The sequence below is a fragment of the Artemia sp. Qi Xiang Cuo genome, chromosome 4 (genome assembly GCF_049724085.1).
Source record: "Artemia sp. Qi Xiang Cuo chromosome 4, ASM4972408v1, whole genome shotgun sequence".
Lineage (NCBI taxonomy): Eukaryota > Metazoa > Arthropoda > Branchiopoda > Anostraca > Artemiidae > Artemia > Artemia sp. Qi Xiang Cuo.
Window position 1 is genome coordinate 83,563,321 of NC_142797.1, and position 14,181 is coordinate 83,577,501.

Here is a 14,181-nt window from a genome sequence, read left to right on the forward strand (position 1 = left end):
TTTCTACGACAACGCTTTCCATAAAAAAACCTTTTATGGCCCCAGGGTATAACTTACGACTCTTGCCTTGAGGGCTGTGGAGGGTGTATCATCCTCAAAACATAATTTCCGGATTGTTTAACTACTTCGAAAAGAATGGCTACCTCAAAATTTTGATTGGATGTGTTTGGAGAAATGGTGGGTGTGAGAGGTGTGTTAGTTATCTTCCAATCACCTTCGACTATTAAAAAGGGCACAAGCCCTTCTAATTTCTATTCGAATGACCCCTTTTTGAAGTTTCTGCAACATATCTATCTATAAAAACCTTATATGCCACCAGAGCGTGACTTCAACCCTTACCCTGAGGGCTCTGAGGAAGTTATTATCCTCAAAGACCTAAGTTCTAAAACTTCTAACCACGTTGAACAAAATGGCTATCTAAAAATTTTGCTTGGATATGTTATGGGAAAAGGTCGGCGTGAGAGGGGGCTAGCTGCCCTCCAATCACTTTCGACTATTAAAAAGGGCACTATCCCTTTGTATTTGTGAAAGGAACCCTTTTTCAAGTTTCTACGACAAAGCTTTCAATAAAAACCTTATATGCCCCCAGGAGATAACTTACAACCCATACCCTGAGGGCTTTGGCGGGAGTTTCATCCTCGAAAATATATTTTTCGGACCTTTCAACTATTTTGAACAAAATGGCTATCTAAAAATTTTGATTGAATGTGTCTGGATAAATGGTGGGCGTGGAAGGTGTGTTAGTTGCCTTCCAATCACTTTCGACTGTTAAAAAGGGTTGTAGCCATTTCAGTTTCCAATCAAATGAACCCTTTTTGAAGTTACTACGGCAACGCTTTCTACAAAAAAACCTTATATGCCCCCTGGGCATAAGCTACAACCCTTGCCCTGAGGGCTGCGGGGGGGGGGCGCGATTCTCAAACACCTAATTTCCAGAACTTTCAACTATGTTTAACAAAATGGCTCTCAAAATTTTGATTGGATGTGTTGGCGGAAAAGGTGGGCGTGTGAGGGGAGTTAGTTGCCCTCCAATCACTTTCGACTATTAAAAAGGGCACTAGCCTTTTGCATTTCCAATCGAATGAGCCCTTTTTGAAGTTTCGACGACAAAGCGTTATATAAAAACCTTATATCCCCCCAGGGCATAACTTACAACCCTTGCCCTGAGGGCTTTTGTGGGAGTGTCCTCCTCAAAACATAATTTCTATCTAGTAATTAATTACGCTGAACAAAATGGCTATCTCAAAATTTTGATGGGATGTGTTTGGGGAAATGGTGGGCGTGGAAGGGATGTTAGTTTTCTTCCAATCACTTTCGATTATTAAAAAGGGCACTAGCCATTCCAATTCCAATCGAATGAGCCCTTTCGAAGTTTCTACGACAACTCCTTCGATAGAAAGTGCCCTGGTATTGAAAAAAAAAAAATTTGATACGAAGTCCCCCAAGAATGTTTCCCCCAAAAATGGGAATGGTGGGTGTGAGAGGGGGGCTAGTTGCCTTCCAATTACTTTCAACCATTAAAAATGGCACTAGCCCTTTGAATTTCCAATCGAATGAGCCCTTTTACGACAGCGCATTCTATAAAAACCTTAACTCCCCCCAGGACATAACTTACAACCCTTGCCCTGAAAAGTGGAGGGGGGAAGTGTCCAGCTCAAAGATATAATTTTCTAACCTTTCTACTGCGTTGAACAGTAGGGCTATGTCAACATTTTTACTGGATGTGTTTGGGAGAAAGGTGGGCGTGGAAGGGGTGTTAGTTGCCCTCCAATCATTTTTGACTTTTAAAAAAGGCACTAGCCATTTCAATTTCAAATCGAATGAGTACTTTTTGAAGTTTCTACGACAACGCTTTCTAAAAAAAAACCTTATATGACCCAGGGCATAACTTACAACCCTTACCCTGCGGGCTGTGGGAGGGGGGGGGGGGGTTGTCTTACTCAAAGGCCTTGTTTCCAGAACTTTCAACTACGTGAACAAAACGGCTATCTGAAAACTTTGATTGGATGTATGTGGGTAAAAGGTGGTGTGAGAGGGGAGTTAGTTGCCCTCCAATCACTTTTGACTTTTAAAAAGGGCACTAGCCATTTGAATTTCCAATCGAATGAGCCTTTTTTGAAGTTTCTACGATAACGCTTTCTGTAAAAAATCGTGAATGCCCCCAGGGCATAACTTACATCCCTTGCCCCGAGGGCTGTGGGGGAGTGTCCTACTCAAAAACATAATTTCTCTCTGGAATTCAACTATGCTGAACAAAATGGCTATCTCAAAATTTGATTGGATGTGTTTGGGTAAATGATTGGCGTGGAAGGGGTGTTAGTTGCCTTCCAATCACTTTCGACTATTAAAAAGGGCATTAACCATTCCAATTTCCAATCGAATGAGTCCTTTTCGAAGTTTCTACGACAATTCCTTTGATACGAAGTGCCCTGGTCTAAGACCAAAAAATAAATAAAATAATATTAAATAATACATTGTGCCGACATCGTTCTTTGCTTAGGCAGCGCTATTGCGCTGCCTATGATATATAAGAGGCAACACTATAGCGTTGCCTATAGTAAAGGCCATACGGCTCCAATGTTTTATTATTTATTTATTTTTTTCCCCAAAGGCACTTCATATGGAAGGGGTCGTCCTAAAAACTTCAAAGCGGGCTCATTCGATTGGAAATCGAGAGTTCTGGTGCTCTTTTTAAGGGTCAAAAGTGATTGGAAAGCAACGAACACCCCTTCCACACCCATCATTTCCCCAAACACATCCAATCGAAATTTGGAGATAGCCACTTTGTTCTAAATAGTTGATTTCCCGATAGAAATTATGTTTTTTTGGAGGAAACTCCCCCACAGCCCTCAGGGTAAGGGTTTTAAGTTGTGCCCTGGGGGCATATAAGCATCTTATAGAACGCTTTGTCGTAGAAACTTCAAAAAGGTTTCATTTGATTGGAAATTCAAAGGGCTATTGCCCTTTTTATAGTCAAAAGTGATTGAAGGGCGACTAACCCCCTCTCACGCCCACCTTTTCCCAAAACACATCCAATCAAAATTTCGAGATAGCCATTTTGTTCAACGTGGTTGAAAATTCTGGAAATTAGGTCTCTGATGATGACAACCCCCCCCCCCCCCCAGCCCCCAGGGCCAGGGTTGTAAGTTTTGCCCTGGGGGCCTATAAGGTTTTTATAGAAAGTGTTGTCGTAGAAACTTCAAAAAGGGCTCATTCAATTGGAAATACTATTTGGTTAGTGCCCTTTTTATTAATCAAAAGTGATTGGAAGGCAACTAACAACACTTCCACGCCCACCATTTCCCCAAACACATCAAGTCAAAATTTTGAGATAGCCATTTTGCTCAACGTAGTTGAAAGTTGTGAAAGTTATATATTTGAGCATGACACTCCCCCCCCCCCAAGGTCTTCAGGGCAAGGGCTATTAGTTATGGCCTGGGGGCATATATGGTTCTTATGGAAGGGATGCTCGTTTAAACTTCAAAGAGGGCTCATTTGATTGGAAATTGAAAGTTCTAGATCACTTTTTAAGAGCCAAAAGAGATTGGAGGGCACCTAGCCCCTTCCTTCCCGCCCTTTTTTCCTCAAACCCATCCGATAAGAAATTTGAGATAGACATTTTTTGAAAAATAATGGGGGGGGGGGTGTCAACACAACCCCCCCCAGGGCCCAGGGGCTAGGCGTCGTAAGTGTTGTCCCGGGGCGTGTATGGTTCTTATGAAAGGGATGCTCGTATAAACTTCAGAGAGGGCTCATTTGATTGGAAATTGAAAGTTCTAGTTCACTGTTAAGAGTCAAAAGATATCTGAGAGAACTAGCCCTGTCCTCCCCCCCCCCACACACACACCCATTTTACCCCAAGCCTATGCGATAAAAGTTTTAAAATTGCCATTTCATTAAAAATAATTCAAAGGTCAGATAAGAAAAACTCCTGTTTCGACGCAACCCCCATTGTCCCGGAGGCAGGCGTTGTAAGTAATACTCTGGGGGTATACACCGTTTTTATGGAAGGGATTCTTGTATAAACTTCGGAGAGGGTTCTGTTGATTGGAAGTTGAAAGTTCTCGTTCACTTTTTAAGAGTCAAAAGAGATTGAGTGCAACTAGCCCCCCCCCCTCCACGCCCTAAATACATCAGAGAAAAATTTTGAGATAGACATTTTGTTAAAAATAGTTTAAAGTTCAGTTAACAAAAACTCCCGTGTCGACACAGGCCCCCAGGGCCCCCAGGCTTTGTAAGCTATGCCTGGGGGCATATATGGTTTTTATGAAAGGGATGCTCATATAAACTTCATAGAGAGCTCATTTGATTGGAAATTGAAAGTCGTAATTAACTTTTTAAGAGTAAAAAGTGACCGGAGGGCAGCTAGCCTCCCCCCGTACTCCATTTATTTTTTTCCCAGACGCCCCTCATATAGAAGGGGTCTTCATATAAACTTCAAAGTTGGCTAATTTCAAAGGGGGCAAACTTTTTTCACTTTGATATTGTTACTTTAATACCAGTTTTGATACTTTGATGAAGATTTGATTTTTTTTTCTTTTTTTTAAAGTTTAATTTTGAAATAATGAAATCTTAAAAACTTGAAACTTATTGCAATCAAAAACGAATAAAAATTAATTAAAAAAAAAGTTTCCGAAAAATAAGTTTTCAAAGAAAAGTAAAGGCCATTTTAAACATAAGATCAGCAGATACAAATACATTTTAAAATTCAAACTCAAAACGACCAGAAATTACTACTAAAGAATAAATGAAACCCAAAACGAACAGAAATTAAATAAACAATCATAGGACAAAAAATACAACAAGTAATAATATAAATGTATAAATAGATCTTAAAGCGTGTAATGCTTAGATTGAATATGAAAATCAAGCTTAAAACGAAAAAAAAAACATTTTGCTATAAAAATATTTTAAATGAAATTTAAAACGAACAGAAATTACATAAACAATCAATGCAAACAAACATACAATAGATATTAATCTAAATGAATAAATCAATCTTAAAACGAGTGAAACTTGAATTGAACATGCAATTCAAGCTTGAAACGAACAAAAATCACTAGAAACGAGAGCTAGGGTATCGCCTCCACTTTATTGAAAACTATATGCGTCTTGAACAGTCTTGGAAAGTATAAACAACATCAAATTGAATATTTGATATATAATGATATCAGCCGCTGAAACATCTATTAGCTCAATAAGTTCTTTCACTCTTATTTTATTTTTATTTTTAATGCTGTAAGAACTGGAAAAGAAAATATCTGTAATATAATTTATTTTCAGTGAAGCGCCAATGACGCAGTAGACTTTTGGTTTTTATTTACAGTTACAGAAGGGGGCAGTATCCAAATTCTTGTTTGTAGTGAAACTATATTCGTCTTGAAAAATTTTAGAAAGAACTAATAAATTAAACTGAATATTTGATGTATAATGACATTAATTGCTGAAAGCTCATCAGTTCAAAATTCTACTATAAATTTAATGTTTATTTTCAATATTAAGTACAAAAGAAAATATTTGTAACAAAATTTGATTTTCAGTAAAGCGCCAATGACGCAGTAGGTTTTAGGCTTTAACAGTTTTACTTTTCCTAAATGATCAGAAATTAAATAAAAAAACAACAACAAGTTTTTCAACTGAAAGTAAGGAGCAGCATTAAAACTTAAAACGAACAGAAATTATTACGTATGTGGGGGGGTTCACCCCCTCGTCGATACCTCGCTCTTTACGCTAAAGTATTCTAGTACTTACAAAAGAGCTATCTATTCTAATTAAACGACCTTTGTGATTCAGGGGTCATTCTTAAAGAATTGGAACAAATTTGAACTTTAGCGTATAGAGCGAGGTATTGACGAGGGGGCGAACCTCCTCGCATGCGTAATAATTTCTGCTCATTTTAAGTTTCAATGCTGCTCCTTGCTTTCAGTTCAAAAAAACTTGTTTTTTTAATATTTGATAATCTACAAAGGCCCTAACTCAAGGAAGCAAGTACTGCCATCTATATTATACCAATTCAAGATTGACGCACGGATGAAAATTTACAGTATTGTAGTCGAAGTATAAGAAATTAGTATGATCTGAATTTTATGCCCATACACTACTCCTTTTATGCCCATACACTACTCCTTTTATGCCTCTGAATCCTGTTTATAGCTGCATCTTTTTATGTACAACGCGAAAATAGACATTCCTCCCATGGGGGGGGGTACTCCCCCCCCCCCTCAAACTTCAAAAAAACAACAGTTTAAATATTGTAAGCAATGAGAAATCACGCTTTACAATCCATTTAGATCGCAAATACCCGTTTGACGGGTCTCCATGTCTGGTTTCATGCATTGCCCAAGCCCTAAGAATGACTCTAAAGTGGCTGATTAGGCTACAATCGCTTGACCACCACCAACCTGTAAGTTTGGCCTGAAAACAGGAAAAGAGGAAAGAAAAATAGAAAATAAATCAGAAAGTGGGATAAAATAATAATAGAATAAATTGTCACGTCAATCGAAACGGAACGTCATTACAAGAACAGAGGCTTTGAAATTTTAAGGTGGGTTCCAGAAGTCAATTGTTTTTATAAAAAAAAATATAATTAAACATTAATATATAAACTCATTTTATTGTTGTGAGGTGGAGGACTTGGAGGGGGATGATGAATTGGAGGGGATGATGAATTGGTTATTTATGTTTCTGGTAATTCGATGACTCTACTCTTAGTTGATATGTTGATAAGTGGAAACCTGGTACAAATTTTGGAAGAAGGTGTATTTGTTTTTCAGCGTTTACTGGATGGCCTTTTCAGGCTTTCGGGCGGTCCCGAAGAATGTTATGTTGTTATATACATTGTAAATATTTTGTTAAATGATAATAAAATTCAATCGCATTCTCAACTCAGAAGTTACTCCTGCATTAATAATAATAATAATAATGATTTATTTATAACCCACTTTTATACAAAACAAGCGGAGTAAAGAATACTAAAAAAAAAAAAAAAAAAAATCAAATACACAGAAAAAAATATTACTTAAACCTTAATCACTGAATAAAACACAAGGATAATTTTATGGTTGGGGCCTAGGGACACAAAGGCATATCTTGTTAAATTATTACTAAGCAATTCAAACGATTGGATAATGTCGGTAGCACCATACTTCTCAATAATACGTGTATTACGATATGAAGTGGGAAGGTACAGTAAAAATTTGCAATATCTAAAATAAGCAATACGGATCTGGCGCAAATCATTCTTATTCAATAACGAATACATTCCACTTAAAAACAAGACAGAATGGTCACAATATGTGGAATCCATTTTATCTAAGGCTCGGCGCGAATATTTTCCACGGTTAGGTACAATTTTCGCATATCCGATCTTCAACTTTTCTTTAACATCTCTCAGGACTTGAAGTCGCAGAAAAGTGAGAGTTCCCTTTGCATTTGAGATGAAAACGATTGAAGCAGTTGGTTATTATGCAAGTCTCATTTGCAGTGGGTAGATATTCTGAATAAATCTTTACGTTTACGTTCTGGTCAATATTAGCCCCATGTATTTTGGGCATGGTAGGTCAATTTTTTTTCTTAGTTGCCCCCCTGGGTCAACCTAGTAAAGAACGTTCTAGATCAAAATCCTATTGTTAATTGTTTTAAGGCATGATTTCAGAGGATTTGCATAAGTTTTGTGTTACGTTAATGTTCAAATACTATCAAGTTTTTCCTTTTCGATCCAAATACAGCAGGGGTTTTACTTTTTTGCGACCTTTATAGAACCTTTTTTGCGACCTTTGAAATTGCTCAGTTGTCAAGGTCATGTTCAGGAGGGGTTGAGACAGAATTTAAATCTCATTAAATGTTTTGATTCTGATCAAATCAGCTGGAATTGGTGGGAAGCTGTCCTTACAGGCTTGTTTTTACCTTAAATTGAATTGTTATCTCATAATTTATAGACCGATTTTGGCCGAATTTTGAACAAAATTGTTGCTTTGAAGCACACAATGATAAAAATGTATGCTCATTGAGATGTTTTTGTTCACAATGTGAATCAGCCTTCTTCCAATATTTTATGATTACTTGCTCGATATGGGCTTGTTGTTACCTTAAATTGAATTGTTATCTCATAATTTATAGACCAAATTTGGCCGAGTTTTGAGCAAAATTGTTGCTTTGAAGCACGCAATGATAAAAATGTATGCTCATTGAGACGTATTTGTTCACTATTTGAATAAGTCTTTTCCCAATATTTTATGATTACTTGCTTGATATGGGTTTGTTGATGCCTTAAATTGAATTGCTATCTCATAATTTATAGACCGATTTTGGCCGAATTTTGAACAAAATTGTTGCTTTGAAGCACACAATGATAAAAATGTATGCTCATTGAGACGTTGTTCACTATGTGAATCAGCCTTCTTCCAATATTTTATGATTACTTGCTCGATATGGGCTTGTTGTTACCTTAAATTGAATTGTTATCTCATAATTTATAGACTGATTTTGGCCGAATTTTGAACAGAATTGTTGCTTTGAAGAACGCAATGATAAAAATGTATGCTTATAGAGACGTTTTTGTTCACTATGTGAATCAGCCTTCTTCCAATATTTTAGGATTACTTGCTCGATATGGGCTTCTTGTTACCTTAAATTGAATTGTTATCTCATAATTTATAGACCGAATTTGGCCGAGTTTTGAACAAAATTGTTTCCCAATATTTAAGTCTTTTCCCAATATTTTATGATTACTTGCTCGATATGGGTTTGTTGATACCTTAAATTGAATTGCTATCTCATAATTTATAGACCGAATTTGGCCGAGTTTTGAACAGAATTGTTGCTTTGAAGCACGCAATGACAAAAATGTATGCTCATTGAGACGTTTTTGTTCACTATGTGAATCAGCCTTCTTCCAAAATTTTATGATTACTTGCTCGATATGGGCTTGTTGTTAGTCGCAGAAAAGTGAGTGTAGAACAAATACTAATTCCTAATAAACTATCAATATAATATAAAGTACGATAGGGAATTTCAAAAGAAGTTCCTTTCCGTGCTCTATCTCGTTGGGTTGATTTAAGTGTATTCAATTCAGAAAAATCACTAACACTAGGCTCTTAATCATGTTTCAGTAAGTCTCAGTTATTAATATCCAGTACTTCTTCTTTTAGTTGAAATCATAATAAGGCTTTTTTAGTCACTTTTGATTTTTATTTGCCTCTAAATTTTTTCCCTTTGCTTGTGGGATGAAAATGATTGAAACAGTTGGTTGCAGTGTCTGCAACCAACAGTTGGTATGCAAGTCTCATTTGCAGTGGGTAGATATTCTGAATAAATCTTTACGTTTACGTTCTGGTCAATATTAGCCCCATGTATTTTGGACATGGTAGGTCTATTTTTTTTTCTTAGTTGCCCCCTTGGGTCAACCTAGTAAAGAACGTTCTAGATTAAAATCCTATTGTTAATTGTTTTAAGGCATGATTTCAGAGGATTTGCCTTAGTTTTGTGTTACGTTAATGTTCAAATACTATCAATTTTTTCCTTTTCGACCCAAATATAGCAGGGGTTTTACTTTTTTGCGACCTTTATAGAACTATTTTTGCGACCTTTGAAATTGCTCTGTTGTCAAGGTCATGTTCAGGAGGGGTTGAGACAGAATTTAAATATCATTAAATGTTTTGATTTTGATCAAATCAGCTGGAATTGGTGGGAAGCTGTTCTTACAGGGCTTTTATACCTTAAATTGAATTGTTATCTCGTAATTTATAGACCGATTTAGGCCGAATTTTGAACAAAATTGTTGCTTTGAAGCACACAATGATAAAAATGTCTGCTCATTGAGACGTTTTTGTTCACTATTTGAATGTGCCTTCTTCCAATATTTTATGATTACTTGCTCGATATGGGCTTGTTGATACCTTAAATTGAATTGTTATCTCATAATCTATAGACCGATTTTGGCCGAATTTTGAACAAAATTGATGCTTTGAAGCACACAATGATAAAAATGTCTGCTAATTGAGACGTTTTTGTTCACTATTTGAATCAGCCTTCTTCCAATATTTTATGATTACTTGGTCGATATGGGCTTGTTGATAACTTAAATTGAATTGTTATCTCATAATTTATAGACCGATTTTGTCCGAATTTTTAACAAAATTGTTGCTTTGAAGCACACAATGATAAAAATGTCTGCTCATTGAGACGTTTTTGTTCACTATTTGAATCAGCCTTCTTCCAATATTTTATGATTACTTGCTCGATATGGGCTTGTTGATACCTTAAATTGAATTGTTATCTCATAATTTATAGACCGATTTTGGCCGAATTTTGAACAAAATTGTTGCTTTGAAGCTCACAATGATAAAAATGTCTGCTCATTGAGACGTTTTTGTTCACTATTTGGATCAGCCTTCTTCCAATATTTTATGATTACTTGCTCGATATGGGCTTGTTGATACCTTAAATTGAATTGTTATCTCATAATTTATAGACCAATTTTGGCCGAATTTTGAACAAAATTGTTGCTTTGAAGCACGCAATGATAAAAATGTATGCTCATTGAGACGTTTTTGTTCACTATTTGAATCAGCCTTCTTCCAATATTTTATGATTACTTGCTCGATATGGGCTTGTTGATACCTTAAATTGAATTGTTATCTCATAATTTATAGACCGATTTTGGCCGAATTTTGAACAAAATTGTTGCTTTGAAGCACACAATAATAAAAATGTATGCTCATTGAGACGTTTTTGTTCACTATTTGAATCAGCCTTCTTCCAATATTTTATGATTACTTGCTCGATATGGGCTTGTTGATAACTTAAATTGAATTGTTATCTCATAATTTATAGACCGATTTAGGCCGAGTTTTTGACAAAATTGTTGCTTTGAACCACACAATGATAAAAATGTCTGCTCATTGAGACGTTTTTGTTCACTATTTGAATCAGCCTTCTTCCAATATTTTATGATTACTTGCTCGATATGGGCTTGTTGATAACTTAAATTGAATTGTTATCTCATAATTTATAGACCGATTTTGGCCGAATTTTGAACAAAATTGTTGCTTTGAAGCTCACAATGATAAAAATGTCTGCTCATTGAGACGTTTTTGTTCACTATTTGAATCAGCCTTCTTCCAATATTTTATGATTACTTGCTCGATATGGGCTTGTTGATACCTTAAATTGAATTGTTATCTCATAATTTATAGACCAATTTTGGCCGAATTTTGAACAAAATTGTTGCTTTGAAGCACGCAATGATAAAAATGTATGCTCATTGAGACGTTTTTGTTAACTATTTGAATCAGCCTTCTTCCAATATTTTATGATTACTTGCTCGATATGGGCTTGTTGATACCTTAAATTGAATTGTTATCTCATAATTTATAGACCGATTTTGGCCGAATTTTGAACAAAATTGTTGCTTTGAAGCACACAATGATAAAAATGTCTGCTCATTGAGACGTTTTTGTTCACTATTTGGATCAGCCTTCTTCCAATATTTTATGATTACTTGCTCGATATGGGCTTGTTGATACCTTAAATTGAATTGTTATCTCATAATTTATAGTCCAATTTTGGCCGAATTTTGGACAAAATTGTTGCTTTGAAGCACGCAATGATAATAATGTATGCTCATTGAGACGTTTTTGTTCACTATTTGAATCAGCCTTCTTCCAATATTTTATGATTACTTGCTCGATATGGGCTTGTTGATTACTTAAATTGAATTGTTATCTCATAATTTATAGACCGATTTAGGCCGAATTTTTAACAAAATTGTTGCTTTGAAGCACACAATTATAAAAATGTCTGCTAATTGAGACGTTTTTTTTCACTATTTGAATCAGCCTTCTTCCAATATTTTATGATTACTTGATCGATATGGGCTTGTTGATAACTTAAATTGAATTGTTATCTCATAATTTATAGACCGATTTAGGCCGATTTTTTGACAAAATTGTTGCTTTGAACCACACAATTATAAAAATGTATGCTAATTGAGACGTTTTTGTTCACTATTTGAATCAGCCTTCTTCCAATATTTTATGATTACTTGATCGATATGGGCTTGTTGATACCTTAAATTGAATTGTTATCTCATAATTTATAGACCGATTTAGTCCGAATTTTTAACAAAATTGTTGCTTTGAAGCTCACAATAATAAAAATGTCTGCTCATTGAGACGTTTTTGTTCACTATTTGAATCAGCCTTCTTCCAATATTTTATGATTACTTGATCGATATGGGCTTGTTGATAACTTAAATTGAATTGTTATCTCATAATTTATAGACCGATTTAGGCCGAATTTTTGACAAAATTGTTGCTTTGAAGCACACAATGATAAAAATGTCTGCTCATTGAGACGTTTTTGTTCACTATTTGAATCAGCCTTCTTCCAATATTTTATGATTACTTGCTCGATATGGGCTTGTTGATAACTTAAATTGAATTGTTATATCATAATTTATAGACCGATTTTGTCCGAATTTTGAACAAAATTGTTGCTTTGAAGCACACAATGATAAAAATGTCTGCTCATTGAGACGTTTTTGTTCACTATTTGAATCAGCCTTCTTCTAATATTTTATGATTACTTGATCGATATGGGCTTGTTGATACCTTAAATTGAATTGTTATCTCATAATTTATAGACCGATTTTGGCCGAATTTTGAACAAAATTGTTGCTTTGAAGCACACAATGATAAAAATGTCTGCTCATTGAGACGTTTTTGTTCACTATTTGAATCAGCCTTCTTCCAATATTTTATGATTACTTGATCGATATGGGCTTGTTGATACCTTAAATTGAATTGTTATCTCATAATCTATAGACCGATTTTGGCCGAATTTTGAACAAAATTGTTGCTTTGAAGCACACAATGATAAAAATGTATGCTCATTGAGACGTTTTTGTTCACTATTTGAATCAGCCTTCTTCCAATATTTTATGATTACTTGATCGATATGGGCTTGTTGATAACTTAAATTGAATTGTTATCTCATAATTTATAGACCGATTTAGGCCGAATTTTTAACAAAATTGTTGCTTTGAAGCACACAATGATAAAAATGTCTGCTCATTGAGACGTTTTTGTTCACTATTTGAATCAGCCTTCTTCCAATATTTTATGATTACTTGCTCGATATGGGCTTGTTGATAACTTAAATTGAAATTGTTATCTCATAATTTATAGACCGATTTTGGCCGAATTTATAACAAAATTGTTGCTTTGAAGCACACAATGATAAAAATGTCTGCTCAGTGAGACGTTTTTGTTCACTGTTTGAATCAGCCTTCTTCCAATATTTTATGATTACTTTCTCGATATGGGCTTGTTGATACCTTAAATTGAATTGTTATCTCATAATATATAGACCGATTTTGGCCGAATTTTGAACAAAATTGTTGCTTTGAAGCACACAATGATAAAAATGTTTGCTCATTGAGACGTTAGTAGTATCGTATTAATTACCGCGACGCCTACATGGAATTACACAAGAACCCTACAAGAATATGCTTGAAAAGTGTATACAATATGAACGATACATTGGAATTGCGCAAGAAAAAGCCATGCTTGAGACACTACACTCACGCGTGAACATTTTAAAAAGATAATCTGCCTTGGAAACAGTTTGATGTGTTCGGGGAAATTACGTTCCTTGGTGTTGATTGGCATTTGCAAAAAAGGGGTAATTAGTGATAGGATAATTTTTTAACATGAAATCTCCGAATAAAATATTTTTGGAGCATGTACTTGACGATGGAGAAAAAGGGTTAAGGTGATTAGCAATTACGACCGGGGATTCCCCACCTCTTCCTAAACATTGCAAAAAATATAGTAGTATGATTTGCGAAATTGATCCTATTAAGGTGGAGAAAAAAAGAAAAGGGTTTAGCATTTGCAAATACTTCAATGTGTTGTCAATTTAAAAACCAAAAATACTCAGAATCGAAAATAAATGGGATCGGCCTCAAGGGCGAGACTCAGAGGCCCATCCTTCCTATATTTCTGAGGGCTGGGTAGGAGGGGGTCAATTTTGGAGGGAAAACCAAAAATACTCAGAATCGAAAATAAATGGGATCTGCCTCAAGGGCAAGGCTCAGAGGTCCCCTCCTTTTCTTAGTCTCTCATAGGTGTGTTTTGTCTGAAACCTACAATTTCGGGTGGGTAGTTTGCTATTTCTAGC

At 35.4% G+C, this 14,181-nt stretch overlaps 2 protein-coding genes across 2 annotated transcripts in view; one reads left to right on the forward strand and one right to left on the reverse strand.

Moving 5' to 3' along the window:
- LOC148953537 (uncharacterized) overlaps positions 1 to 8,636 on the forward strand; it is a 33,265-nt gene extending 24,629 nt beyond the window's left edge. Inside the window, exon 4 of the mRNA XM_089087999.1 lies at positions 8,478 to 8,636. Coding sequence (XP_088944125.1) covers positions 8,478 to 8,636 — 159 coding nt within the window. The remainder of the gene's footprint in view (positions 1 to 8,477) is intronic.
- A 1,697-nt stretch (positions 8,637 to 10,333) lies between these two features.
- The window catches only part of LOC148953538 (uncharacterized), a 48,218-nt gene continuing 44,370 nt past the window's right edge, over positions 10,334 to 14,181 (reverse strand). Inside the window, exon 6 of the mRNA XM_089088000.1 lies at positions 10,334 to 10,439. Coding sequence (XP_088944126.1) covers positions 10,334 to 10,439 — 106 coding nt within the window. The remainder of the gene's footprint in view (positions 10,440 to 14,181) is intronic.